Source organism: Procambarus clarkii, chromosome 88 (assembly GCF_040958095.1).
Source record: "Procambarus clarkii isolate CNS0578487 chromosome 88, FALCON_Pclarkii_2.0, whole genome shotgun sequence".
Taxonomy (NCBI): Eukaryota; Metazoa; Arthropoda; class Malacostraca; order Decapoda; family Cambaridae; genus Procambarus; species Procambarus clarkii.
In genome coordinates this window covers 16713237-16740713 of record NC_091237.1, presented here as the reverse complement: position 1 = coordinate 16740713, position 27477 = coordinate 16713237, and the positions used below count along the sequence as shown (strand labels likewise).

The 27477-nt window shown below is 39.2% G+C and overlaps 2 protein-coding genes across 7 annotated transcripts in view; one reads left to right on the top strand and one right to left on the bottom strand.

Annotated features, from left to right (window-relative positions):
- The window catches only part of LOC123745836 (zinc finger and BTB domain-containing protein 24), a 102440-nt gene extending 101105 nt beyond the window's left edge, over nucleotides 1-1335 (top strand). The window contains exon 6 of the mRNA XM_069317582.1: nucleotides 1084-1335. Within this exon, the coding sequence (XP_069173683.1) occupies nucleotides 1084-1335 (252 nt within the window). The remainder of the gene's footprint in view (nucleotides 1-1083) is intronic.
- On the bottom strand, nucleotides 987-26773 carry LOC123745839 (galactoside alpha-(1,2)-fucosyltransferase 2). Of its 6 annotated transcripts, none has more exons than XM_069317590.1 (10): nucleotides 26244-26773; nucleotides 24534-24619; nucleotides 22495-22727; nucleotides 20561-20810; nucleotides 19438-19554; nucleotides 16044-16129; nucleotides 13408-13518; nucleotides 11913-12075; nucleotides 11627-11769; nucleotides 987-6948 (listed from the first exon to the last, which is right to left on the bottom strand). In XM_069317590.1, the coding sequence occupies exons 2-9, from the start codon at nucleotides 24613-24615 to the stop codon at nucleotides 11639-11641; spliced, it is 1173 nt and encodes a 390-aa protein (XP_069173691.1). In that variant the 5' UTR covers nucleotides 24616-24619; nucleotides 26244-26773; the 3' UTR covers nucleotides 987-6948; nucleotides 11627-11638. The 6 variants fall into 6 exon arrangements, with proteins under 6 accessions (XP_069173691.1, XP_069173692.1, XP_045582857.2 ...); XM_069317591.1 differs by having other exon boundaries at nucleotides 26481-26773; XM_045726901.2 differs by having other exon boundaries at nucleotides 26539-26772.
- Nucleotides 26774-27477: the final 704 nt, after the last annotated feature.

Here is a 27477-nt window from a genome sequence, read left to right as displayed (position 1 = left end):
GAGAAGAGTGTGCCGAGATGGACTGGGCACATTTAATATATGGATGATGGTAGACTAATGAAAAAGAGTGGGTGGGAAGCTGGATGAAGATAGTGAGTGTGTGAGGAAGCAGGTAGAGTATGGATAACAGGTTTATGGTAAAGAACTTAGCTGGTAGTAGTTGACTTGTTGGGGCATAAACCCACTCTATGACCTTCCGGTTCACTCTTTGCAGTGGCCTTACGGCTGTAGTTTCTTTACCTTGCGGCATATTTCATGTGTTAGCCTTTTGTCTATTTGTCCTCGTGTTGTGCCTTGTGGCGTTTGTGGGAAATTCAGGTATACCTGAGATATATGCAGCATTTGACCATTCCCCATGATACCACCCACAACAGTCGACTAACACCCAGGTTACTAATCACTGCTAGGTGAATAGAGGCAATGGGTGTAAGGAGAACTTAATCATACATCTCACCATGCCTAGGATACAAGTGATTTGTAAAGAGTACCTGTATACCTGTTGTGGTAAATGTATTTGTATGAAATTAATATGACTTCACAAGCGGTGTACACCTGATCTTATAAAGCATTAGGTTGCTGTTGTGGACAACTGCTGGAGTTTGGTGGTGCTTGTTTATCCATGATGCTATATGTTGAATATAATTATATTCTTAATGTTTTTTTACAATATTATAATCTACTCCTATTATATTACTCACCTTTTTCTCTCTCAGAGCTGATGCCTCCCTATACCCTATTAAAGTGGGAAACAGGGTAAAAATAATTTATGTAATGTATGCTGTACACAAATCCTCACTGCATGAAGTTTTTTAAACAAATTCCTTATTCAGATTAAGGACCTACTACATAACTATGACATATAAATTTACCTTTTTGGGTAGAGGTTGGTAATACAATTCCTTAAGAAATAATGAACATGCTATTTAATACATATTGTATTTCAAAAACTATAAAAGTACTAATAGTTATGAAAGAGAAAAGTCTGCTTTTGTGTTTTAAAAGTTTATTAAGTACACATACAGTACTTGCATGTTCAGTAATGATATGTTAAAAAGTAGATTCTCAACACTATAACTGTTGCAGGTATTGCTCAACAGCAGCAATGAGGAGGATGGAGGTATCAACATGGCTGGCTACAAGAGTTTTTACTGCCCATACTGTTCATACAGCACATTCAGGAGATACGACTTCAATAGGCATTTGAGAACTCACACAGGAGAGAAGCCATTTTCTTGTCCTCACTGTAGCCAAAAGTTTACACAGAGCCACAACCTGAAGCTTCATGTTCGCAAGCACAACAATGAATTATCAGTTATCAGCACAACAATCAATTAACACACACAGGAAACCCTGACACACACGCTCAATCTCACATGGCTGAACAAAATGTATTTTGCCAGCATTGCTCCTTCAGCTCATCCCAGAAACATGACCTGGATCAACATAAGTGCATTCATACAGAATAGATTATGAAAAGACAAATTATATTTTTATATTATAAAAAAACATCTACAAACAATAATTTATTTGGCGAGTTTTCTTAATTAAAATTAAATTGTAGTATGTTGCAGAAAAAACCCAGCATTGAATGTAATTAAATGTCATTTTCTGGGTGAGCCCTGGAGGCTCCCTGGAGCTATCGAAATACTATGCAATACTAGGGCAATAGTCAATGGAGTTCAGCCTACTGGGGAGCCCAAGCCAGAACCTGGCCTCCTCGGAGAGGCATAGGGAGCAATAGCCCCTGGAAAACCCCCCTGTGGTTGGGGGCTTTCCTAATCTGCCATTGACTGGGGTTAGGAATCCAGAAAGATGGGCATAACAAAACAGACCCCACATGGTAAGAAAATTACAAATGTATGCCAAACATAGAGGCAGAACTCCCCCAATTCCAAAGGAAACAAACAGCAAACGTCACACACCGCCGCGGTGGCGCTAGTCCGCGTAGCGCCCCCCTTCCCATCGGGGATGGGTGAGGGGTGAGCCCTGGACCCTCCGTGCCAGCTACCCAGCAATCCTAGTTCAGAGGTTAGGCATCAAAACAAAGCGAAAACTGCTAACCGGAGTGAGGGAAGGAGGGTACCAGAGAGCATCCCGGGCTCGCTCAGAAAATGGTGTTTCATTACATTCAACGCAGGTTTTCTGTGGGGAGTCCCTTTGGCTCTCTGAAACCTACCTAACTAAAGATAAGGAAAAGAGGGACTTAGGGAGGGAGGGAGCTGCCACTCGCTCCTCAACTCGAAGTCGAGACAACGACTTCGCAGCCAAAACTGCTGCAACCTGCAACCCAAAGCAACACATGAATGCCCCAGGACAAGAAATGTTCATCAAACAATGGGCAGCCAGAACTCTGTTCAACTTCCAAAATCCCTGCGCCCAAATATCAGCCCAAGACATGTTGCCAAAAAGTCAGCCAAAGCAGCAAACTTCCGAAGGTCATGGGCACAAGGATAGACCGCAGGTTGGCTAGACTTAATAACTCTGCGGACGACCCGAGCCCTGGAACAGGGAATTAGGGTTCCCTGTTTGGGAGGTGTGGGAGGCTGCGAACTCCCGCACCGTGATGTGGGCCCAATGGAAGGAACCCCACTGCCCCTGGCTGGCCTGGTGAGCACTGGTCACAAAGCCCCAGCCAAGAGACGATGTATCCGTGAACACATCAAGCAAGGGCTCGGGTTGGCGCCAAGGCACTGAACCCTGAAAAACCAGAACATGGGAATGGGCGAACAGCGTGAGCCTTCCCCCCATCGCCCCCGTCAATTGGATGAACCGCGAAAGGGTCGACGCCCCTTACGTGAAGTCAACTTACGAGCAGAGTGATCACCGCGCAGATCAGTTGTCGTCGGTTCCAAAGGCTGTGCCGGCTCCGAAACTGGTACCACTGGCCTACCACAATGGGAGAACCCAAAGCCCTGGCACAACCCTTTTGGGAAGACTCCCGCGGGCACAGAGAACTAACAAGTCCAACATGGGACAACAACTAGAAGAAGCCGCTTACAGATACTGCACCACCACAGACTCTGCAAACAGCAAAGGACAAAAAGGCGTAGAAAACCTAAGAGCCAGGGGCCCAAGCGGATTCCAAGGATTGAGCGAGCACCGCCTGCAAACACGCAAGACGAGAAGGAAAGAACAGAGACACCGCCTCCCATAGGATCGGTGCAAACAGCTTTAACAGCGCAGCCAACACCCACACCGCTGAGACCAGCGCACCAGACCCAGGATCGGCTCCAAGCGCCTCCATGTCCTACACAAGCCAGTCAGAATACAGCTCAAGAAGGGAAAAAAATGCAAGAATGAAACCAAATGGTCATGGGCACGCAAGTCCTCATCAACTAGGACAACCGAAAGGGAGGGAACCTGCACGTGAAGCTGTACCAGGCTGACATCCCAAGGAAGGGCAGGGGCGAACAAACACACACTGAGGCGCTCAAACTCGCTCCCCAGGTAAACCTGAACCACCATAAGGGATTCTCGTCACTCAAGCATGCGAGACCGACAGAACATATGCCACGCCTCCAACGAAAAAACAGGACAATCTGCCAACCAGGACGACTCCGGAATCTCATAACGAACCCAGTGAGGAAAGGAAGAACCGAACTCAAAAGAGGCAGGATCCATTATCGATGCCTAATATGGGTTGCGCAGGAAGTAAACCGCAATGGCCTCCTGCAACTCATGAGACAGGATGGGGGAGGCCAAAAACCTCCAGAATGAAGGGACTGAAGTACCCAAGGGAACCCGGAACCGAACCCGGGGAGGGGTTGACACCATATCAAACTCAGTACGAGGAGGGGGGGGGGGGAGTATAAGAAAACCCACTCCCTGCAGCAACAAGCCTCGCTCAGAGGGTATGAAAACCCAAGTGGGGTCAAATGGGGCCCAAGGCCTCAAGTCAGCCCCTCCCCCACCCTGGGAACCCCCACATCAGGACCCGGGCCCAAGCCGTCCTCCTAACCCTCTGCCTAAAAAGCAAAGGCAGAAGCCGCCGGAAAAGCTGTAATGAAGGGGGCCCACTGGTCAGACTCAGAAGCACCGGCTGGAGGAACAGGCTCGAATGCCTCCGCTACACACCCGAATCTCACCACCAACTAAACCCTGCCATGACTCTGAAACCCTTAAACACTTCAGAGCCGGGAGCAGGGGCAGAGGAACAGGACGAACAACAGCAGGGGAAAGACCCGGGGGCACAGACGAAACCAAAGTTGAAGTGACTAACACCCCAGAGTTTGAATCCCTATAACCAAAATGGGGCAGTCTCAAGGCATCAGGGTGAGTAACCAACTTAGCACACTGCAACAACTTATAACAGGCATGCAACACCAAAGCTGCCTGCACCTGAATATCAAGAACAGCAGATTGGGTGAAGCAGAGTACATGCAAGGAACACCACTCACAGGACTCCGGGTCGAAGGTGTCACCGACCCAACAGGCAGCATGACGGAAGCAGAACAGGCGAGAGTCACCCACAGACAAGGGAACAGAGCAATCTTCAAACTCGCACAAGGCAAGATGGGACCCAGGAGACGCATTCATCGGACCACTGAGTTTCAGCAGGGGTTTCTAAGGCCCTTAGATGCCCTGCTAAGGGAAGCCCAGGCAAGGTACTGCTAGCTGGTGCTCAAAACTACCAAACTGCTAAAAGCTGAACCCCCAGGACATGTACACTCACGGGGACCTAGTGGAGGACCCCCAATATATATGAGGTATCAACACCAAGGATCAGACCCCCCACCAGGCAGGAAAAACAAATAAAAAAGAAAAACTCTGCAAAGAGCACAATGACCAAGGCAGAACAGAGCCGGCCGCTGTATTATGGTGAAAAAAAACCTGCACAATACCTTGTGCCCCTACCAGTGACGAAACTACCTCCTACCCAGAGGCAAAGAGTGGCGCATGAAACACCCCAGCTGACTCCAAGGGCGGGCAACCACCGAGCAGCAAAAGATTCCACGGAGGCAGACCCGAAGGGACTTGTGGAAGATAATCTCAAGGGCAGTACTTACAGAGCACCTCGGGAAGGTAATCCTAGGCTCTTGCATTTCAAGTACCTGAGAAATTACTCCTGGCTCACACACCATGATGGACAGGACCACACCACAAAGCACAGCGCTGGAACAAGTCTGGACAGAGAGTAGCATGACCGCCAGGTCTCACATTAGCCACAGAACTAGAGGTGGAGAGCCAGCACAGGAGGTCTGGGGCTCCCCCTTCCCCCTCCTGGGAAGGGAGGGGAGCTGTGCAGACAGCGGTAATGGTTGCGACATCATGCTCGTTTCCTTGTTTTCGTTTGGGTGAGTTCTGTCCAACAGTTCGGCTTTCAGTAGCAATATTTTAACCAGATAAGAGTTGTTTTGGAGCGCCTACCTTTCTGGGTGCCTGACCCAGTCGATGACAGACGTAGAATGCATCCAACTACATGGGGGTTTCTATAGGTCATTGCTCCTGGTGCCTTTTGTGAGGGAGAGCCAGGTTCTGGCTCGTGGTCCCCAGTATGCCTAGAACTCCATTCGCTTGACAGATGCCAGGGTCATATACATTCCTATCAGCCCAGATAGCTCCATGGAGCTGAAGGGGCGCCAGAAAAGGTTACATTTTAGCATCACTTACACAAACCCATCCTGCTTCTTAGTGTGTTAGTTTTAGTGTTTCATGCCAGTAAGCCCATCCTTCTTGTTTGTAATTACCTAAGTGGTTAGAGGGTGAGAGCTATGCTCATAGTGTCCTCATTTCCCAGTACTGCACTCTATCATAAAACTACCTTTGGTTTTGGTATCCATCACCTTCTCACGTGAGTTGTTTCAACCACCTACCACTCTGCAAAAAGAGAACTTGTTTATATTTTTTGACGCCTTTGTTTCCTTAGCTTGAATCTATGGCCTCATGTTCATGAAGTTGCAGGTTTCAAAAATTACTCCTTGTCAATTTTGTTACTACAGTATTTTGTACATAGTGATATCGCTTCTTTTCTTCATATCTTCTAGCCTTGGAATGTTTAATGTCTCCATTCTCTCTTTGTAGCTCATATTTTTTTAGTTCCAGGAGCCATTTAGTAGCCTGTCTTTGTACCCTTTCTAGTTTGTTTATATGCTACTTGAGATATGGGCACCACACCACTGCTATATTTTCAAAGTTTGGTCTCACAAAATAATATTTCTGTCAATATATTTATATGCAGTTCTAAAATTTGCTACCATAGTGTAGGTTCCTCGTGCACTGCCCTTTATGTGGTCATCTTGTGACAGTTTAGAATCCAGAATCACTCCTAGATCTCTTTCCTTGTTAGAAGTGTTTAATATTTGGTCACGTAATTTCAGTTGTGATCTGTTTTTCCCTATTTCATATTCCTTTATGTGACATATTTATTTACATTGAATTCCACCTGCTGTATGTTGCTCTACTCACTCATTTTGTTTAGGTTATTTTGGAAGGCAATAGTCATCAAAGTCCCTGACTCTTCCTAGCAATTTTGCAACATCTGTAAACATATTCATATAATTCTGTATTCCCTTTGGTTGATTATTTATATAGAAAATGAATATTACTGGTGCAAGAACTGTACCTTGAGGTAGCATGCTTGTGACATTTCTTCAGTCAGCTCTGATCATTGGTCACATTTATCTGTCCATTAAAAAAATTATCATCCAATTTAGAAGTCTGCCTGACACCCTTACAATGTGTTCTGACTTTCAGATGAGTGTACTAGTTATAATGTTTCATGCCAAAAAGCCCATCCTTGTTTCATGCCAGTAAGTTTTTGGGTTAATTGCAGGGTTACACAAAACAAGTTAGTTGAATAGCACAAATGAGTAGAGTTGAGAGAACTACAGAGAAAGACTATTGTAGTTGTTAGCAGCTGGAAGGGGTGTCATGCAGTGCAGACATTAGTTAGCTGGTAGAGGCGTGAAGGATTTCATCCCTATCTTCTCATAAGTTTGCCTGGAAAACCTGTAAGAGGGTTATTGGATATTGGCTATTAAAACATTTTTCCCAATAAATGATAAAGTATAATATCAGAATTTAAAAAAATGCGTATTGAGCAGAGTGAAATACAACATTTTTAATTGGCTTATTGGATGTTCTTTTGAGTTAGAAGCTAGTGGATAACCAGGACAATATCACTTTCCTAGGATCTCATGACTGATCTAATCTGTATAAGAATCTTTGTGCCCAAAAAGCCTTTGCAGACAATGTTTCTGACTTAACCCTCATCTACAGCTAAAGATAGAGAAACCTCAAATGGGAAACCTGACTAATCCTGGATAGAAAACAACAGTAGAACCCTCATGCAAAGAAAGTGAATGGACAGGATCATTCCAGAATGGATGCCACCAGACAATTCCTCATAGGGAAACAATCATTGAAGCTACTGAAGCCCAAGTAGGATGCCTACCAAAGAATACCAAGGTACTGTAATGCCAAAGGTGGAGCGGACAGGTTATCTTGAGACGATTTCAGGGCTTAGCGTCCCTGCGGCCCGGTCCCCGGCAGGCCTCCTTTTTGTTACACACCCCTAGGAAGCAGCTTGTAGCAGCTATATAACTCCCAGGTACCTATTTACTGCTAGGTAAACTGGGCATCAGGGTGAAAGAAACTGCCCATTTGTTTCCGCCTCCACCGGGCATTGAACCCGGAACCTCAGGACTACGAATCTCGAGCGCTGTCCACTCAGCTGTCAGGCCCCCAGGGTACAGTACCTGAATGCCACAAATAACTGAGAGGCCTTAAGCAAACTGGTAAAAGTTTTGCCAAATTTGGAGCCAAAGCTCCTCAAAAGAACAGGGAAAAAAGCAAAACCCCTGACCAGCCAACACTGGGAACAGTAAGGCTCCAGAAAGAAATGCAAAACTCCACACCAAGCCATTGCATAACAGACTAAAAAAATCCATTATGTTATATAATAAACTGTTTCTTTCTGATAGGTCCCTTCAGTGATTCCATGAGCTATCTGTGGTTATCTTACCTTGCAGTTACATTGCATTGGTTCCAAGGATCAATGTTCCCATGGCCCAGTCTCTGACAAGACCTCCTGGTTGGTGGTCTGGTCAACCAGGATGTTGGATGCAGCTGTTTGTAGCCTGATGTATGAATCACAGCCTGGATGATTAGGTACACTTACCTTGGTGTATATAAAATTCTCTCCTGAACACCAAAAGACATCAGCTAGTGATGCCCCTTTATGTGTAGATGGAGTGTGTTGAAAAGTTTTCAGCCCTTGATGTTGATGGAATTCTCTCTCGGCTTACCAACTGCACCTCTGCTTTTCAACAGAGCTATTTTCCACTTCCTGCAATGTCTCCTGGTCTCATGTGAAGTTATTTCTGTGTGAAAATTTGGAACAAACCCCTCTAATCTACGTGTAAATTATTATGTATCTCCCACCTGCACTCTAGGGAATACAGATTTAAAAAGGATAAGGGGTCTAAATAATTTAAATATTTTCTGGGGTAGGATTCCGGCGACTCCCTGTAACTACCTTGCTGAGATTGTTCCATATTAAAAGGTCAAATCAATCACAGAAGTTTTGTTTGGCCTACTGGGGACTAGAGCCAGAATCTGACTCTGATCGAGTAGGTCGAGTTCTCTCTCAGTGTGCCTATTTGCAACTTGGTTTTCAAGGGCTATTTTGCACATTCTACCATGCCTTCTGGTATCGTGTGGTGTTATTTCTTTAACACCACATCCCCTCAATTGACTCTCTACATAAGTTCTGGAGCTGATGAACAACCTACGGTGAACTGATGAAGTGACGAACCTGGAGGGAGGGGGGTATAAGGGAGCCACTGGGGCTCCTCCAGAAAGAGGCATTTCATTACATTCAATTCTGGCTTTGGTTCCTGGTAGGTCAAACAGGACTCCTGTGACTGATGTGACCCAGTAGTGGGAAGCCATCTCATTGAGATAGCTTCAGGAAGCCACAGACACTGGAGAGACTGATCAAGACAGGTTAATGTGTCTTAACAGGAAATTTCAGTCTGCTGTATGTTATAGCAGGGTGGTCCCTTTATGATGGCTTAAGTTAACTCTCCATCATTTCCTATGTACACCTTTATCCCTGATAATAAAATTGACAAAGATTCTTATCAGACTTGACTACAAGGTCAAGAAAGCCTAGCATAGAGACTCTCCTGGCTTAACCACTGTACTGCACATCTGTTACTTATGACAACCCCTGGTGCACCTAAAAAAATGATTTCCCTCAAACTTTTCTTCTTTCTAATATTGTTAAAATGCATTCCCTGAACACCGTAAATTAAAAAAAATATATTGTACAGTACATTACTTATGTTGGCCGTGATGGAACGAGGAAGTTTAGCAATTGATGGGCATTGAGTGAGTCGTCACCCACTGGCAGGAGCCGTGGGGCAAAAGTCCCCGCAAAGATAATTTTACGTATTTCTATGTCTCTGAATGTTTTTATATGAGAAATTTATATAATCAAATTTGTAAAATATCACTAGGTTCAAAAATATAGTGTGCATACATATTATATTCCTAAAACAATATAACAGTGTTTTTGCCATTATTATACTGTATTGTACTGTATTGTATTGTATTATATAATATATATATATATATATATATATATATATATATATATATATATATATATATATATATATATATATATATAAAGCAAATATATATGTGTACATACAAAAGAATGGGGGTGGTAGGAGAAGATAATATTAGTGTTCAGTGAGAAACCACAAGGTCTCCTCTGAATACTTTTTATTTTCTTCTCCAGGGCTATGGGTCCTCACATTGGCACCAGAGGTGGTACCCTCACAAATTTTTATACCAAAAGGGAAATATATATATATATATATATATATATATATATATATATAGATATATATATATATAGATATATATATATATAGATATATATATATATATATATATATATATATATATATATATATATATATATATATATATATATATATATATATATATTTATATATATATATCTACATTTTCATATCCCACTATGATCCACTAAGTGTTTCTGGTAGCTGTAATAATCTTATAACCAGTTATCAGAGTTTGCCTTAGTCACGCATAGTTTACATGAGGTTGTAATGGCACACATTGAATATATATAGTATTTTCTTCATATTGTAAATGCTTTACCATGATTTTATCAAGTGTAATGATGCACTAGCCTGTCAATATTAATTATATCATAGATCATGTAGAATATAGGTACACACTTCGATATATTTTTGTCCCTAATATGAGTTCAAATATTATATTCTTTGAGCAATGAAATGCACAGTTTTTGCTGTTACAGTATTACACTATATACACACATCATGTAAATAGGTCTATATGTTTATGCAGTGTTTGGAACCACTAAGCAGGCCTGGTGGGAGTGATAACCATGATCCAAGGTCAGTCTAGCACCACACATCCTGCACAATCCTGTACCTCTCATCCTTAGGTAATTACACTTGGATAATTACAAAGTTATAATAATTAATAATAATAATAATTCACTGTGTCAGGGGACAGGAAGCCAGAGTGTATTCATACACGTTAGGCTTTTATCAAGGTTCCCCCCCCCCCTCCACCCAGGGTTGAATTACTGAACCCACCCAGGATGCAAACCTACAAGCTGACTAACTCCTGAGTACCTACTTGCTGCTAGGTGAACAGAGGCATTAGGTGAAAGGAAATATGCCCAACCAATTCTGTCCCACCCGGGATTCGAACCTGGAATTCTCGATTGTGCATCGAGAACAAACCCGACTGTACTACCGGGTCCCTAAGTACACACAATGAACATATTTTATTTTATTCTTATTTTTATTGATGTTACCTTGCTTTTTTAAGTGCACTGGGTTCACTGATATCTGAACCTTGTACATTGTCTATCACAGTCAGGATCATCTATGACACTATTAGGGCAAAAAAATGCCTAAAACGCTATGCGTGTTAGTCGGTTCTGCAAGAATGTACTCTTCGCAACCCAATGTACTTCTTGTATATAAATAAATATAAATAAAATAAAAAAATAAAATAAATAAATAAAATAAATATTCGCATTTGCTTATTATATTCATCATTATTAAGTGGTGCTGTAGCCCCAAGATGCACAGGAGGGCAGTGAGCTCCTGGTGCATGTGCCACTCTTGGCCGCTCTCGCAGTACATAGTACTGAGTACTATGAACAGTACGCTCTTTCAGCTCTCACAGCCAGGAGGGATGCAGACAATTTTTTTTCAAGAAGGCATCTGTTTACTGGAGCCCTAAAAAAAACACGATGTATCCCCATGTACCCATGTGAGTTTTGAACCATTCCCTATACCCACAAATGAGTTTTCTCAGTGAGTGCACCACCAGTCAAATGAGATACTGTATTTTGATGAGCACAGTACAGGGTTAAGGAAGCATCCAAGGCATTTTAGCTCTGAAAATAGTCAGGACAGGTATTTGGGTTATACTGTTACATCAGGAGAGTGTCAGGCAATGAGTTATATTGCCCACTTTGATGTCAGACCCATAAGTAAATCTTTTTAAAATATTTAAATATCTACTATAGAACTTGCATTTTTGGAAAGCTAATTAGCCAATTTACCTGAATTTCAATTTACCTTTTAATTTACCTGCTTGCCATTACCTGTACTCCTTTTTAAAAGTCTATATCAGGGTAGACAACCTCTCCACCAGTGAGGTAGGCTGACCAGAAACCAAAACTTCCCATGGTGACAATGCTGTGGTTGCATGAAGTAAGTATTGCCAAATCCATTATATGTGAGGTACCTGCAAACATGATATTAGAAGTGGTGTAAGTGCTACAATTTAGGATCTTAAAGACTTCAAATTTTCACAGCCATAATACAGGGAACTATGAAAAAACAATCTAATGTAAATTTTCTGAATGCTAAATTCATATTTCAACATACCTGGGGAAAAAATGACATCCTTATATTTCTCTAATTTGGATTTGATGAAAACCATGTCATCAGAAGCTACAATAAACACTGCCTTGCCTGGGAACTTGTTACGATAATACTGCATGGCTCGGTCAAAGTAAACTTGGTCTGGGAGGGAGGCACCAAACTGATTCTGTAATTAATACACATTAGTCTACTTCAAGCATGTTATGAAGCCTTTTCTCATCTTGAAATATTTATATTTGTTTAGCTTATTTTGTTCTGTATCAGTTTATGTTGATACAGAATTTTCACATTGTATATTAAATCATTCATCCATCATTACCCCAATTTCTCACTTTCATAGAGAGGAGTTTCATAGAATCAACCTAAAGAAAAAAGGTGAATAATGGAGTTATAAGGTTACAGATATTATAAAAATAAAAATATCCCCACCCATTCTTGATAACTCACACTACAGTACTGGACTATATGGCATCATGGCTAAACAAACATCTCATTACAGCAGTAATCCCCAGCAGCACAACACTGCTTCATAAGACCAGGTTACAGTAATCTTTGTGAATTATTTTATACTGTTCCATACATTCACTCCATCCTTGTAAACTGCTTCCACCCAGCCTTGTGCCTTACGATGTTCTGTGCATTTTTCAAATTCAACTCTCACTCCATCACACACTCACCATATCTACCCATGGCTTTCTGCACCTTCTACCCTCATATACACACTCTCCACCAGGATTATCATCTCCGATTGTCACATGTTTTGTATTCCACGTCTCTCCATGATATTTTCATTTGTTATTCTATCTAGAGTATTCTCCTAAAACTACACATGCTTTACATAATTGTCATTTCCACTACTATACGTCTTGGTTTTTCATATCAGTACCTCAGCATCATCTTGCAACCGTACATAAGGGTCAGCATTAGTATGCCTTAATATAGCCCTCTAAAGGCATCTATGCCTATCTTATTTTTTTATCAAGGGCTTTCATTATACCCACCAGTTTCTTCCCTCACTCATCCTGTTCTAAATTTTGACTGCACAAATTCCTCTTTTAATCACTCATACATCGAACATATTTGAACTAATCAACCACTTCTAGCAAATTTTCCACAAAATTCTAGCATTTCACAAAGAATTTCCTTTTCTTCCTGTAACCATTACTGTACATTAGACCACATTTACTCATTTACTTTTAAGTTTTTCCATAACAAATCTCAATCTTGGTCATTTTCTACTTAAAGAACTCTATAATCTGCATACAGTAGAGGGTATATAAAATCAGCATTGAATGTAATGAAACACCATTTTCTGGGTGAACTCCAGAGGCTCCTTGGAGCTATTGGATTGATATATGCTATACTGTATTAGTCTGGGGAATTAGACATAAGAACTCCATTCGCTTGACTGATGTCAGAGTCTAATACATTCATATCAGCCCAGATAGCTCCTGGGAGCCAAAGGGGCTCCCCCAGAAAAAGCCAGCTGATGACTAACCTGAGCATGTTTAATATAATCTGTTCGTCTAATATGAAACCCAATAAAGACTGGATTCAGCTCCTTTCTTGCTTTCCTCTCTTCTGTGATGTTCAGCAGGAATGATTGTACCTGAAGAGATTCTTTGGAGTACTGTATACAGAAGTGCCATTTTAAATATTTATTATTATAAAGTGATTTGTCTATTTTATTACAAATACAGCTTGTATTTAAACTCTAATTTGGCTCTTGCTTTGCTCACTCTTTGATAAGCAAAGTTTGCTCAGGTTAGATTAGATTTGTTACAAGTGAAATAAATATATCTGCTGTATGTATACTATTATATTTATTATAATCAAATTTTTACTTCCCACATATCTGAGCACAGTTCAATATACTGTATATATGACCAAAAATTTAACATGTAAATTAACATCCTTAATATATTTCTATTTCAAGACATAGGAATATGACAAATAGCCCCAGTCTCTGAAATAAAAGAGAGATTGGCTATAAACCCAGTATCACTATTTTCTACCTACTAAACACAAAGGAGTTTCAGATCTAGCATTCACAGGAGACAAAGGCAATATGTATGGCTATGAGAAAATCATTGGAGCAGGATGGGGATCAAACCAGTGTTCTGGTTATTCCCAGCCACATTCCTTAGCCCATAGACGATAATAAGCTAAAGATGATATAACTTGTGGGGTGTGCCATCCAAAATCCACAGCCCCGCTCCTGTGCCAGATAAGTTCACTATGGGCTCACCTTAGCCCGTGCTACTTGGAACTTTTTGTTCCGAATAGCTGAATCTAAAACGTCAACAATGGGATCTGCTTGAATGCAATAGGAGTCTGGAGACACCGAGCTGGTAGCCAATCCAAGTTTTACGTATAACCCACATACACTTGGTGTAGGTAATGTAGTTCTCTACCAAACACTCCTTTCAAATACACAAGGAAATCACAATAACATGATATATCATTGAGAAATTCATTGGAGCAGGACAGGGATCGAACCAGCATCATGAGTATTCTCAGACACTTGCCTTAACCCAGGGACTGCGATAGCTGAAGACTGTATAACCTAGGATTTGCCCGTATCCACTAGGAGTCTAGAGGCAGGCTATATAATCTTTAGCATATCATGGTCTGTGGGTTAAGGCATGTGTTTGGGAATACACAGGATGCTGGTTCAATCCCTGTCCTGCTCCAAAGATTTTCTCATAGATGTATCACACTGCCTGTATTGTGATTTTTTTGGAGTATGTCTGGCTATGTGGAAACTAAGAGAGAGAAACAAGGAAAGAAGCTGGGAATGGTGAAAGTCTTCAGAGATGTGACGTTCATGTGTCATGTCTATATGCAATAAAGTTTAAAAGAAATTCACTAATGGAAAGTGGAAGTGTGAAGACTTAAATGCAGGAGAAAATAATGGTTATAAAACTAGCATTGAGTGTAATGAATCGGTAATTTCTGGGTGAGCCCCGATGGCTCTATGAAGCTGAACACTGAGAAAGTTCCCATCTACAGTGGAGTTCTTTAGGTCTACCAGGGACAGTGCTAGATTATGGCCTTCTCACAGAGATGCAGGGAGCAGTAACAATTAGCCACCTCACCAGGGAAGGCAGCCACAGTGTCAGGAAGTTGTGTAGCGAGTAGATTATCCCAATAATATACTCGCTCCAAATGCATTGTTAATATTCCTGTCAACCTTTGGAGATGAATGAGGTGAGGCGTTGCCTGGGCAACACGGTGAGGTGTTGCCCGAGCATATAAGCAGCGGTGTAGCGAACATTGGCCTAGTCTACTTTCAAGTGTGGTCTAGAGCAGACACTTGCGAGATACTGTACCGACGCTCAGTGCGCTCAACTCACACCAAAGTATCACCTGTGTACTTCTGTATATTCGACCAAATATATATATAGTATCTTAGTGTCTGTGTTTATTTGTCACCATACTTTACGTAACAATAGAACCGTTACAGTTGAAACAAACCTTGGCAGGGTTCAAAAGAGACAAATGCTTCTAAACCAGCTTAATGAACTCCTCCAACTATATAAACAAATGATCAAATTCTCTCAAAACTAGCATGAGCTCGTTCACCCCCACCTTCAGAATATTTGCACTAAATATGCATGCATACTTGGAAAGTTGGAAATGTGCCATATAATTTAACAAAAATAGAATCAGTTCTGTTGTACAAGGCAAAGACAGTAAAAATAAATGATACGTCAATAGTAAATACTACCTGTATATACAAGAGTGGAAGGTAGGCAACCTACTTCATGGAAAGTGGAAGATTACTTAAGATTACTTACTGTACCATAAGACATATACTGTCTTATGGTACAGTACATGAAGACCAGATTATGTTGAAATTTTAGTTTTTTTTTTTTTTGGCAGCCTCTTTCAAGAATGTTCCTAGAGAAAGTAAGGCATGAGCAATATCGAGTGATAGATTTATATATTTTTTATATTAATAAATATATTTTAAAAGAGAAGTATTTCTAATTTTCCTTGTATTAATGTTTTAATAGAAACTGAGCACAAACCCTAAAGTCATGCTATAAAAGTGCATTTGAAAATATCATTCTTCACTCAAATGATAGGAGAGGTTCAGTATATAAAGACATTACCAGAAAAGTCACCTACAATGGCTGTGTATTTTGAAGTGAAAGTAAATTCACGACGGAGATCTTCCTTGAACTTATTAAACATCTGAATCTCGAAGGGATATTCTGAAATCACCAACAAATATGAATTACTATAGCAACACATAATAAAAGTTGCCATTAGAAGAACAATACCAGTACTGTACTTTAAGGCTATACATGCAAGTTGATTCATGATGAAAGTGATTACATGTACAGTATTTCTATATACAGTAACATTAAAGGTGAAAATGAAAATGGGTGGCAGAAAGGTCAGGCACATACTCTAGTGCACTCTACATCTATAAAACTCTCAACTGCAATACTAATCCTGATTCAATATGCTTCCTTGTGGGCTGTAACAGACGCCATGAGCACCACATAAGACACAAATATCTGTATGATATTCCTAGAGTGTTAATCAACCAAAGCAGAAATGCAATGCATATCAAAGGTCTTAAATTGAGGAATAACCTCCCAAATGAGAATAAAAGCTATACATCTCTCAACCAATTTAAAAAGTGAAATTAAGAAATATCTAATTAATCATATAACAATTTCACTCATTTCCTTACTCTAAATACCAGTGAGTGAGTTTTGTGTTTTGCTGTTATTGTGAATATTTAATACTGTATCTGTACTGTTCTAAAACTAGAGATTAGATAATAGTTTATGACTTTCATCGTTAAGTATCACTTAAAAATTTTAATCATTTGCTAATTTTTTTAATACAATGGGGCCTCGATTTACGATGGTAATCCATTCCCAGAGATGTATTGTAAGTTTATTATTTGTTTATTATTATTATTATTATTATTATTATTAGGGTTTTATCCAATTAAGTTTATAAATAATTTAACTGAAATATTTTACATTGTGTCCAAAACACATTGCATGTTAGTTCCTTTATTTAATATGCATTTTATGTATCTACTGATTAACCATTATATCATGTTTTTGTGTATGTTTAAAAACCAGCATTGAGTGCAATGAAATGCCAACTTTTTGGGTGAGCCCCGATGGCTGCCTGAAGCTAGTACACTGATACAGTGCCATACTATGAGGTGCTGTCAGTCATGGAGTTCTTATTGGCCTACTGGGGACAATGTGCCAGAACCTGGCCCCCCCTCAAAGAGGCGCAGGGGGGGGGGCCAGGTTCTGGCCCCCTAAATACTTTAGGTATTTAGTAAATACCTAAATACTTTAGGTATTTACAATACCTAAAGCCCCTAAAATACCTAAATACTTTAGGTATTTACAATACCTAAAGCCCCTAGTACGCATAGCGTTTCGGGGAAGGTGAGGTGGGGAAAAAAACACTTAGACTACAACTTAATAGTAAATTTTTACTTTATGTAAATTGTTATTCTTTACAAACGTTATTCAAATACAAACTTTATATAAAGTTATTCATGTCTGCCACCACCAAGGGAGGGCACCCAAAAAGTCAGCAAAACAAAACAGACTACTGTTTGATAGAAACGAGACTGCAGCATCAAAACTGCCAAAAGAAAATTCGTGAAACTAGTAATTACAGGATGAGAGCTATGCTCGTGGTGTCCAGTCTTCCCAGTACTCATTGTCATATAACGCTTTGAAATGATTGATGGTTTTGACCTCCACCACCTTCTCACTTAACTTGTTCCAACCTTTCTAATATTTTCTTGGCACCTTTGTTTCCTTAGCTTGAATTTGCGTTCTCTTGTTCTTGAAGTTGCTGGTTTCAGGAATTCCTCTGTCAATTTTGTTGATTCCTGTTAGTATTATGTAATTGGTGATCATATCACCTCTTTTTCTTCTATCTTCTAGTTTTGGCATGTTTAACACCTCTAGTCTCTCCTCGTAACTCTTGTTTTTCAGTTCCAGAAGCCATTTTGTAGCATGCCTTTGAACCTTTTCCAGTTTATTTATGTGCTACTTGAGATATGGGCACCATACAACTGCTGCATATTTAAATTTTGGTCTCACAAAAGTCATGAACAGTTTCTTTAGTATATCACCATCAATGTAATTAAAAGCAATTCTGAAGTTGGAAAGCAACACACATGCTCCTTGTACAATGATCTTTATATGTCCTTCTGGTGACAATCTACTATCTAAAACTACCCCTACATCTCGTTCTTTAATTCCTTTCCACAAAATTTTTAAGTTGTTTGTGGTCTATTTTCTCCAATTCCACATTCCATAACATGGCATTTATTCACATTGAATTCTATTTGCCTTTTGACGCTGCAAGCATTTATTTTATCAAGCTCAATTTGAAGGGCATGACGATCATCTGCCTTTCCTATCATCCCCAGTATCTTAGCATCACCCACGAACATGTTCATACAATTTTTCTTTTGGTCTCTGGCCCTCTCACAATTTGTCGAACCAATCCTGTTTCCTAGTTCTGCATCTCTGCTTTGGTGTAAATTTTTTTGTGCCTATATCATATATTTCACAAAACTTGACATACATCTCATTTACTTCACGTCCTAACAAGTCTTTCCAGTCAAATTCCTTAAAGAAATGTTTGAGTTTCTCATAATGACCTCTCCTGAAATTAGGCTTTTCAACTGCTTCAACCTCATTTTCTTCTTGATTATAACGCATTGCATACTTTATTCCTAAAAAGACATGGTCACTTTTACCCAAGGGAGGGAGGTACTGAATGTCAAATATCTCTTCCTCCTTCCTGGCAAATATCAAATCCAGCATAGAGGGAACATCCCCTTCCCTCATCCTCACAGCTTGTTTTACATGTTGAAACATGAATGTTTCCAGGATGAGGTTTACGCATCTACAAGTCCAAAAATCCTGTTCTAGCTTCAGATGTCTCATATATCTGTGGCTCTATCCAGGTGTTCTACCCATGTGGGGTAGAACATTTGGATTATTATTTGGATTGGAGCACCCATTTGGATTAGTCATACCCAACTGGGACTTCATCCAGTTCACCAGGAACCTGAAACCAGCGAGCTGGGAAATAACTACATCCCTGAAAAGCTGATATGCAGGTTGGCAATTTTGATAATTCCTTTTCTATGCATCTCCAGTTGTCTGTAAAGCTGTACTGACTTTCTGGAGTTTTTTCTGGTGGGTTGGCAGAGTGTCACCAGCTCCTTGCACCTCTTTGAGAGAGGTCGGGTTCTGGCTCTGGTCCCCAGTAGGCCAAACAGAACTTCTGTGACTAATGTGACATTTTAGTATGGAGCAATCTCAGCAAGATAGCTTCAGAGAGCCACTGGGAGGCTCACTCCAGATATATAAAACTGAAAATAGATTTTTTGCAAATGTAGAGAAAAACTTGTAATATTAGAGTTATTATCATTATGAGTATAGTATGTACTAAGACACTGGTTTCCTCTTCGGTTGTGTAAGTGAGAGAGAAACAGTGTATGTGTCTTTCTGACCTTTTATAATAAAGGTGTGAGGACCAAGGAGGCCGGACGCAGCAACTTCAATGGGTGCGTAGTTATATAAGCGGCCAATGTTGGCCACTTTATGCCAATCTTTAGGCGAGTAGTTACCTGAAACATAACACCTCTTTTACACGTATCTTGTTATCCAAATACCTTTTCCAGTAGTCTACATGCTTTATAACATTGTCTGTAAGCTTTATACATTAGTTTGTATGTTCAAGTCAATAATTACATTTTTTGAGAGTTAGGTGAGGTGAATGGTAGTAATCTTGCAGTGAGGTGTAGGGAACAAACCTGGCAGTGATGTATTGGGGTACTAGCCTGGCAGTGATGTATTGGGGTACTAGCCTGGCAGTGATGTATTGGGGTACTAGCCTGGCAGTGATGTGGAGGGTACTGACCTGGCAGTGACATGTAGGGGCACTAGCCCTGGCAGTGATGTGGAGGATACTGGCCTGGCAGTGACATGTAGGATACTAGCCTAACAGTGATGTAGAGGGTACTGGCCTGGCAGTGACAGGTATGGTTCTGTCATGGCAGTGACATGTAGAGTACTAACCTAGCTGTGAAGTATAGGAATCTAACATGGCAATGAGGTGTAGTGTACTAATCTGGTAGTGAAGTGTATGATACTAATCTGCCAGTGAGATGTAGGGCACTAATTTGGGATTAAGGTGCAGGGTGCTAACCTGGCAGTGAGATGTAGGATACTAACCTGGCAGTGAGATGTAGGATACTAACCTGGCAGTGAGGTGTAGGATACTAACCTGGCAGTGAGGTGTAGGATACTAACCTGGCAGTGAGGTGTCGGATACTAACCTGGCAGTGAGGTGTAGGATACTAAACTGGCAGTGAGGTGTAGGATACTAACCTGGAAGTGAGGTGTAGGATACTAAACTGGCAGTGAGGTGTAGGATACTAACCTGGCAGTGAGGTGCAGGATACTAACCTGGCAGTGAGGTGTAGGATACTAACCTGGCAGTGAGGTGTAGGATACTAACCTGGCAGTGAGGTGTAGGATACTAACCTGGCAGTGAGGTGTAGGATACTAACCTGGCAGTGAGGTGTAGGATACTAACCTGGCAGGTTAGGTTTGGAAGTATGAAGCACCCACCTGGCAAGTCAGGCAAGGAAGTGTTGGGAAATATATTGACAAACTGCTTCTTCATCTTAGGGTGGACAACAACAGACACATTGTAAAGGTGCGCTAGAGCATACAACGTGGCATACTGTCCCATCACATTGCCAAAACGGCCCAGAGGATCACATGTCAGCACAGGCAAGGGAAACCCACGCCAAAGCTTCTTATATTTGACCCATGCTGAGGAATGCACCACTCTAGCAGGTAACTGCCTTTCACTATCCTGTGGAAGTTCAGATCATGCACACTATTATACGCATTGCAATTTATGTAAATCACATACAAATAATTTGCTTACAATCACATTTATGCTTATGCATAATACACATATACAGTATTTGAATAATGTATATACACATACATTTTAATAAAATACATTATATATACATGTTTGTACATCACATTCACATATATATCATTACATCAGACTCACATATGTGTTTGTCAGCCTATTCTCCAGTTTAAGTAGTACTTGTAGAAATGATGAGGACCATCGTAATACTGTACTGTATACTGACGTAAAAGGCAACAGAAAGTAAAAATCGGTACTGTACTACTGAATTTGGAAAAACCGTAAAAGTTTTTGTGCTGATGTTGCAAAAAAAACTTAACCTAACCTAATCTTCCTAGGCCTAATATGTGCTATCTAAGGCCTAATATAGTACATATGTGATATACTAGGCATAGGAATATTTAAGTTTAGGGTTTAGCTTTATTTTGGTTTGACTCTATAAAGTGAATACTGTACAGTAGTACTAAGTTCTACTATCTAATTGTCCATGTATGTACAATGGTCCACAAAGATAAAAAAAAAAAGTACTTTCTAGGTTGGTGTTTGTATTATGAAATCTGTAGGCTATTAATGCATCAATGTGAGGCTCTTACACAAACTGTAGACATAGCACTCACAGAAAACTATAATGACATCAGTATGGGAATTACTCTGATCCAACCATATAATATGGCTAAGTCAGTTCAGTACATTCACCTAACAACATTTACACAATGAGAATTAGGTCAACAAGATGGATAAATGCCTAGCAGAGTGGTGCCTAAGCGAATCATAGATGTTTCTAATAAGCAGGAATACTTGAATTGAACTGGACCCGGATGAGAGTCTGGGAGTTCTTCTACTTGTGAGAATTTGGTCCTGTACAGCACAGTGCAACCCCAGTGAACACCAATGGGAGTAAGGTGGATGGCTAATTGGGACCTTAGTGACTTGGGCTGCCATCTGGTGGTGGTCAGGCACACCAAGCTTAAAGTTATTTGCCACTCACAGCACCAATCATTTGCCTTAGTGGCCTTCAGGTTCCTCTATTCCCTCAAGCAGTTGCTCGTGTTGTTCTACTTATTCTTTCCATTGAGTCTTTTTCTCAGTTTGTATTAGATCTCTGATCACCAGTCTCACCTTGTCTTGTAGAGCCAAAGTCTGTTCCTAGCTCCCAATATACCAACACTGATATCAGAGGCTTAGTGCAATTTCCAAGGTTTGGATATACAGTACCAGCTTTTAATCCTTGGGAGCAACTGAAAGGGCACTTTCAGTAAGTTAGGTTCTATAAAATCTAATTGCCAAGGAAGAACAAATATATTAAATCTCAGCACTTGAAAATCCAAAGTTGAATGTAATGAAAGGCCTGTTTCTGGTTGCCGACCTCGGTGAACCCCTGAGGGCTACACAGACAGTCCTACACATGTCACATCTGGTCCTTGAGAGTCTTATATACATATTTGAGGCCAGAGAAAATCTGGTCTTCAGTAGGCTTTTATGACTTGCAGGGCCTGATGTTACATGTGTGTAGGCTATCCAGGTACAGTAGTTAGCTCCGGAAAGCTACTGAAGAGCCCCCCTCCCCACAGAAATGTTAGAATAAATTTTATATGTTTTTATTTTTGTTGTGTACCTTTTGTGGTCCAGGCTGGTAGGTGTCATTTATGGTAGCTTGAATTTTTTGTATTAAGGCACCTTGTTTCTCAACAGAGAGCTTTTCCAATGCAGTAACAAGGTTCATCAATTGCTGTTCGAATTCAGGATGATGATTATCTTCCTGCAGCATCATATTTTGGTGGACCTTTGGATGCTGCTTCATTATCTGGCTCAGTGCACTTCTCTTCGTTGTAATCCAGTTCATGAATCCTAAAATCATGATAAATCTATTGTAATTGTCTATACTACTGTTTATTAAAGTGTTCAAGACAGAATGTAATCTAGTAATATGTATGCATATTATGTCTAAGTTAAAGTTAGAATAGGATATAAAACTTTGGCCTCCCTTATGTTTCCTACATTGTCATTGGTTTCTCCTATCCAGTGAAATGATAATGCAAACCTGAGTCTCCATCTATTTTATTTATACTATATAATATGTAATAATCCCATGGGAATTTATTAAACCAGTCAAAGTTTAGTATTAAACCAGTCAAGTTCATTTCTGAACTGTTCTTAACATGTGACCTACCACTACTCACCTCTCCTTGGTCCTTAAACTAAAATAATGATTTGTGAACTTCTTATCAACCTAACTCACAAGATTATTTCCTCCTTTCATATTATGAGGTCCTTCATGTAGTGCCGTCTCGTACATAATTTTCTGCCTTTTTACTCAATTCATTTGCTAAGTTTTATATTCACAAGTCAGCACCATTAATCATGTAAATTAGTTTAACTTTTTTTAATAAAAATAATTGCCAATTTTTATTATACAGTATAGTGGTTCCCTCAAAATTTCGGACCTTGATATGATGGATTTCGTGAAGTAATTTTCATAATATGCTTTCTGGGCAAGCTCTTTGATGGCTTCCTGAAGTTTTCTTGCCGAGTTGGTTCCCCACTACTGGATTGCATCAGTCGTAGGAGTCCTGTTTAGCTTACCGGGGACCAGAGAAAGAACTTTTTCCCCCTTCCCCCCACCATCACAGAGGTGCAAGGAGCAGGAGGATTATCATCATCACCCTCACCAGAAAAGCATCCAGAAAGTCAGCAAAGTTTTACAAACAACTGCAAGGTTCATAAAAGAAATCATCAAAACAGCAAAATATCACCACAAACGCTCGATGCTGCCACCAGGTGGCCTGGAGCTCCAGCCACAGTTGCCTCCATGGTCAGTCTGATGAAGACAATAAGTCACAAGACATGGCTGGAAATTAGTCACCCAACCCACAAATTTGAAAATAAAGAATTCATAATATTTCAGCATCCCAGACCTTTATCAGATCAGTCCAGGATGGACTAAAACATAATCATTTCTTAATTTTCAGATTTATTGGCTGGGTGTTTGTCAATGATGTTGACTCGTTTAGTAATGCTCCTTGGGTCGCCAACTCGCAGCAGGTTCCACTGCTTCTCAGTCCAAAGTGCCTTTGGACTTTGATATACAGGCTGGTCGGGCTGCCAGACCCATAGTCTCTTTCTCATAACAGTTCTTGCCATCTCTTCTCCTCCCTGGTAAGACTTTTGTTTCCTGTTTCTTTCTGGCTAGTTAGTTTCAGGGAGCCACCAAGGGGCTCCTTCCAAACAACCAGCATTCAATGTAATGAAATGCCTCTTTCTGCTAGAGCCCAGGTGGCTCCCTGACTCCTTTCCTCCCTACCATGTTTCTCAGCTCATTGTCCAACATGTCCTGACTGACCATTGGAGGTGGCTGTAGTCCACAGATCTGGGCTGCCTGGTGGCAGCCCAGATCTATTAGTTATTAGTACTAAAAGATTTTAGCTGATGTCAAGTGAACCTACAGTATTTGTTTGTGGAGTCATTTGGCTGTTTCAGTGCTTTGTTTTTTCAAAGACCCTTGCAGTTATCATCTGAAAATATTACAGTAAGATTAAAACTATTAAGATTAATATTATTAAGATTAAAACAGATGTAAACAAGAAATATTGTGCTGTATACTATACAACAAGAACTAGATATTTGTTTAGGTACTGTAGATAAGCGTGCACATACCAACTAGAATGATGGTAGAAGCACAGATAGCAAGAAGAAAACTGTTTGATCTGGAGAAGGCATGATTCACAAGCCATAACATAATTCTGCAGAATCAAGAATAAACAATTAGTTATGTATTTAAAAATAAAAATATTATCATTAGTTTATGTTTTCAAATACTATACTGTATGTATTTATTAATAGAACTACAATATGTCCTTGCAGGCTATCTGGTAAAAATATGTATGCATGCCTGCAAAGCAGGTACTTGTCTAAGCAGCAGGATCAGTATACCTGTATATAATTTACTTGTACAGTATATACAGTATACAAGGTACAATAGGTTGTGAATGTATACAATATACTGTACTGTATTTTGATCATTAAATGGTTCATTCTTGGGAAACTACTAAGATGCATAGCATTTCAGGTAATCTTAACTCATACACAAAATTTGAGGTGGCAGGTATCATTGATCTCACCCTTTCGGTGAGAAAAAATTAAGTAACAAATAAATAAATATTCATTTATTTATTTATTTATTTATACATACACGACTAGTATACATATACAGTATATGTAACATATATAAATACTGTATATAGTACTATACATTTTACATATAAGATGTAATACTGTATATATATATATATATATATATATATATATATATATATATATATATGTCGTACCTAGTAGCCAGAACGCACTTCTCAGCCTACTTTGCAAGGCCCAATATGCCTAATAAGCCAAGTTTTCATGAATTAATTGTTTTACGACTACCTAACCTACCTAACCTAACCTAACCTATCTTTTTCGGCTACCTAACCTAACCTAACCTAAAAATATAGGTTAGGTTAAGTTAGGTAGGGTTGGTTAGGTTCGGTCATATATCTACATTAATTTTAACTCCAATAACAAAAAATTGACCTCATACAAAATGAAATGGGTAGCTTTATCATTTCATAAGAAAAAAATTAGAGAAAATATATTAATTCAGGAAAACTTGGCTTATTAGGCAAATCGGGCCTTGCATAGTAGGCTGAGAAGTGCGTTCTGGCTACTAGGTACGACATATATATATATATATATATATATATATATATATATATATATATATATATATATATATATATATATATATATATAATATATATATATTATATATAATATAATATATAAATATATATATATATATATATATATATATATATATTATATATAATATAATATATAAATATATATATATATATATTATATTATATATAATATATATATATATATATTATATATAATGTAATATAATATTATATATAATATATATATATATATATATATATATATATATATATATATGTATATTATATATAATATAATATATATATATATATATTATATATAATATAATATATATATATATTATATATATATATATATATATATAATATATATATATATATTATATATAATATAATATATATATATATATATATTATATATAATATAATATAATATATATATATATATATATATATATATATATATATATATATATATATATATATATATATATATATATATATATATATTATATAATATATATATATTATATAATATATATATATATATATACATAAGTACTTTAGTATTTAATAATACATCTTCAAAAGGAATGAAGGAATAATACATTCTTTCTGTAGACGTATTATTAAATACATAAGTACGTACGAAAATTCCTGTTTCAATTCTTCCTTCGTGGTCTGACACTGTCACATTTTTCATCATATGTTAATTTTCATGATTTACACCGACATATAGTGAATTTTGTAACTAGCTCATCAAGATTGTAACTTGCTTAGCTAAATGAATTGTGAGGTTCAGTCCCTGAGCCCATTATGTGCCTCTGTAACCCTTTCCACTACCGTCCACAAGATGGGTATGGGGTGCATAATAAATGAACTAAACTAAAAGGTGTCAGAAGACGCGTAAGAGGGGGAGCTTCAATGTTATGATGTGGCAAGACTTGTATGTTGTGGTGTAGACTTGATGCTTGGCGGCTGCTGAGTGGTCCGTCAACAGCGTCAGCTGTTGTTTGTTGATGGTGTCGGCTCTGTTGCTATGGTTACGGGACTATTTTGTTTTGTTTTTTTATTTTTTCATATACAAGAACTCTTTCATTCCTGTACAGCCACTAGCACCCATAGCGTTTCGGGCAGGTTCTTACTCCTATGAGTAAGAACAAGCAACCCGGTGAATCGTTTAACAATCAGATACCCATTCACTGCTGCGTGAACAGAGGCTACAGTTAAGGATTGGCGCCCAGTCAATCCTCTCCGGCCAGGATACGAATCCAGGCCGAAGCACTCGCGAAGCTCCTGGCGAGTGTCTTACCACTGCGCCACGGGCACTGTTTCTATAGTTTTCTATTGATTGTCCAGGGCCAGTATTGTTAGATTAAGTAGGTTTCAAACGTAGGCTAAGCCAAGTATATGCATACATTTACATACATTAATGTAAATAAATGTAATGTACGCATTCATTATATTTGAAAGTAATGCTGCATACGTTCTCTAATGTATGCAACGTGTCATACATTAGAGCTAAATCCAATAGAAATTGTTCGTGCTCAGAACACGGCCTATTTTGCAACTCTGTTGTTCAAGTTAAAAGGCACATTCAGATAATTCCTTTTGATTTAAAGGTAAATCCTTAAAAGTAAAGGTAAAAGGTAAAAGATACTGTAAACTGAGTACAATTTGTCCATAAATGCTAGAAAATTATTAATTCCATGAACTTCTCCCACTGACTCACCTACTGCAACTTCTAATCTGTGAGTGTCAGATTATTATATCAGGGTAATGTTCCTTGAGAAGTGTTGCAACGCTATATTTGACACCAATCATGACACTTGCCCCATCACTAGCAAATACTACAAGATTCTGTTTCAAATATAAGTCATCGA

Bases quoted from the DNA above. Each gene is read 5' to 3' on its own strand.
- LOC123745839 (XM_069317588.1), bottom strand. From the start codon at position 23,435: ATGCAATCCAGTAGTGGGGAACCAACTCGGCAAGAAAACTTCAGGAAG. The intron at 12,076-13,407 runs GTTAGTCATCAG...TATTAATTACAG, and splicing joins ATTATATTAAACATGCTCAG to AATCAGTTTGGTGCCTCCCT. The intron at 11,770-11,912 runs GTATGTTGAAAT...TCATGTTTGCAG, and splicing joins GGATGTCATTTTTTCCCCAG to GTACCTCACATATAATGGAT.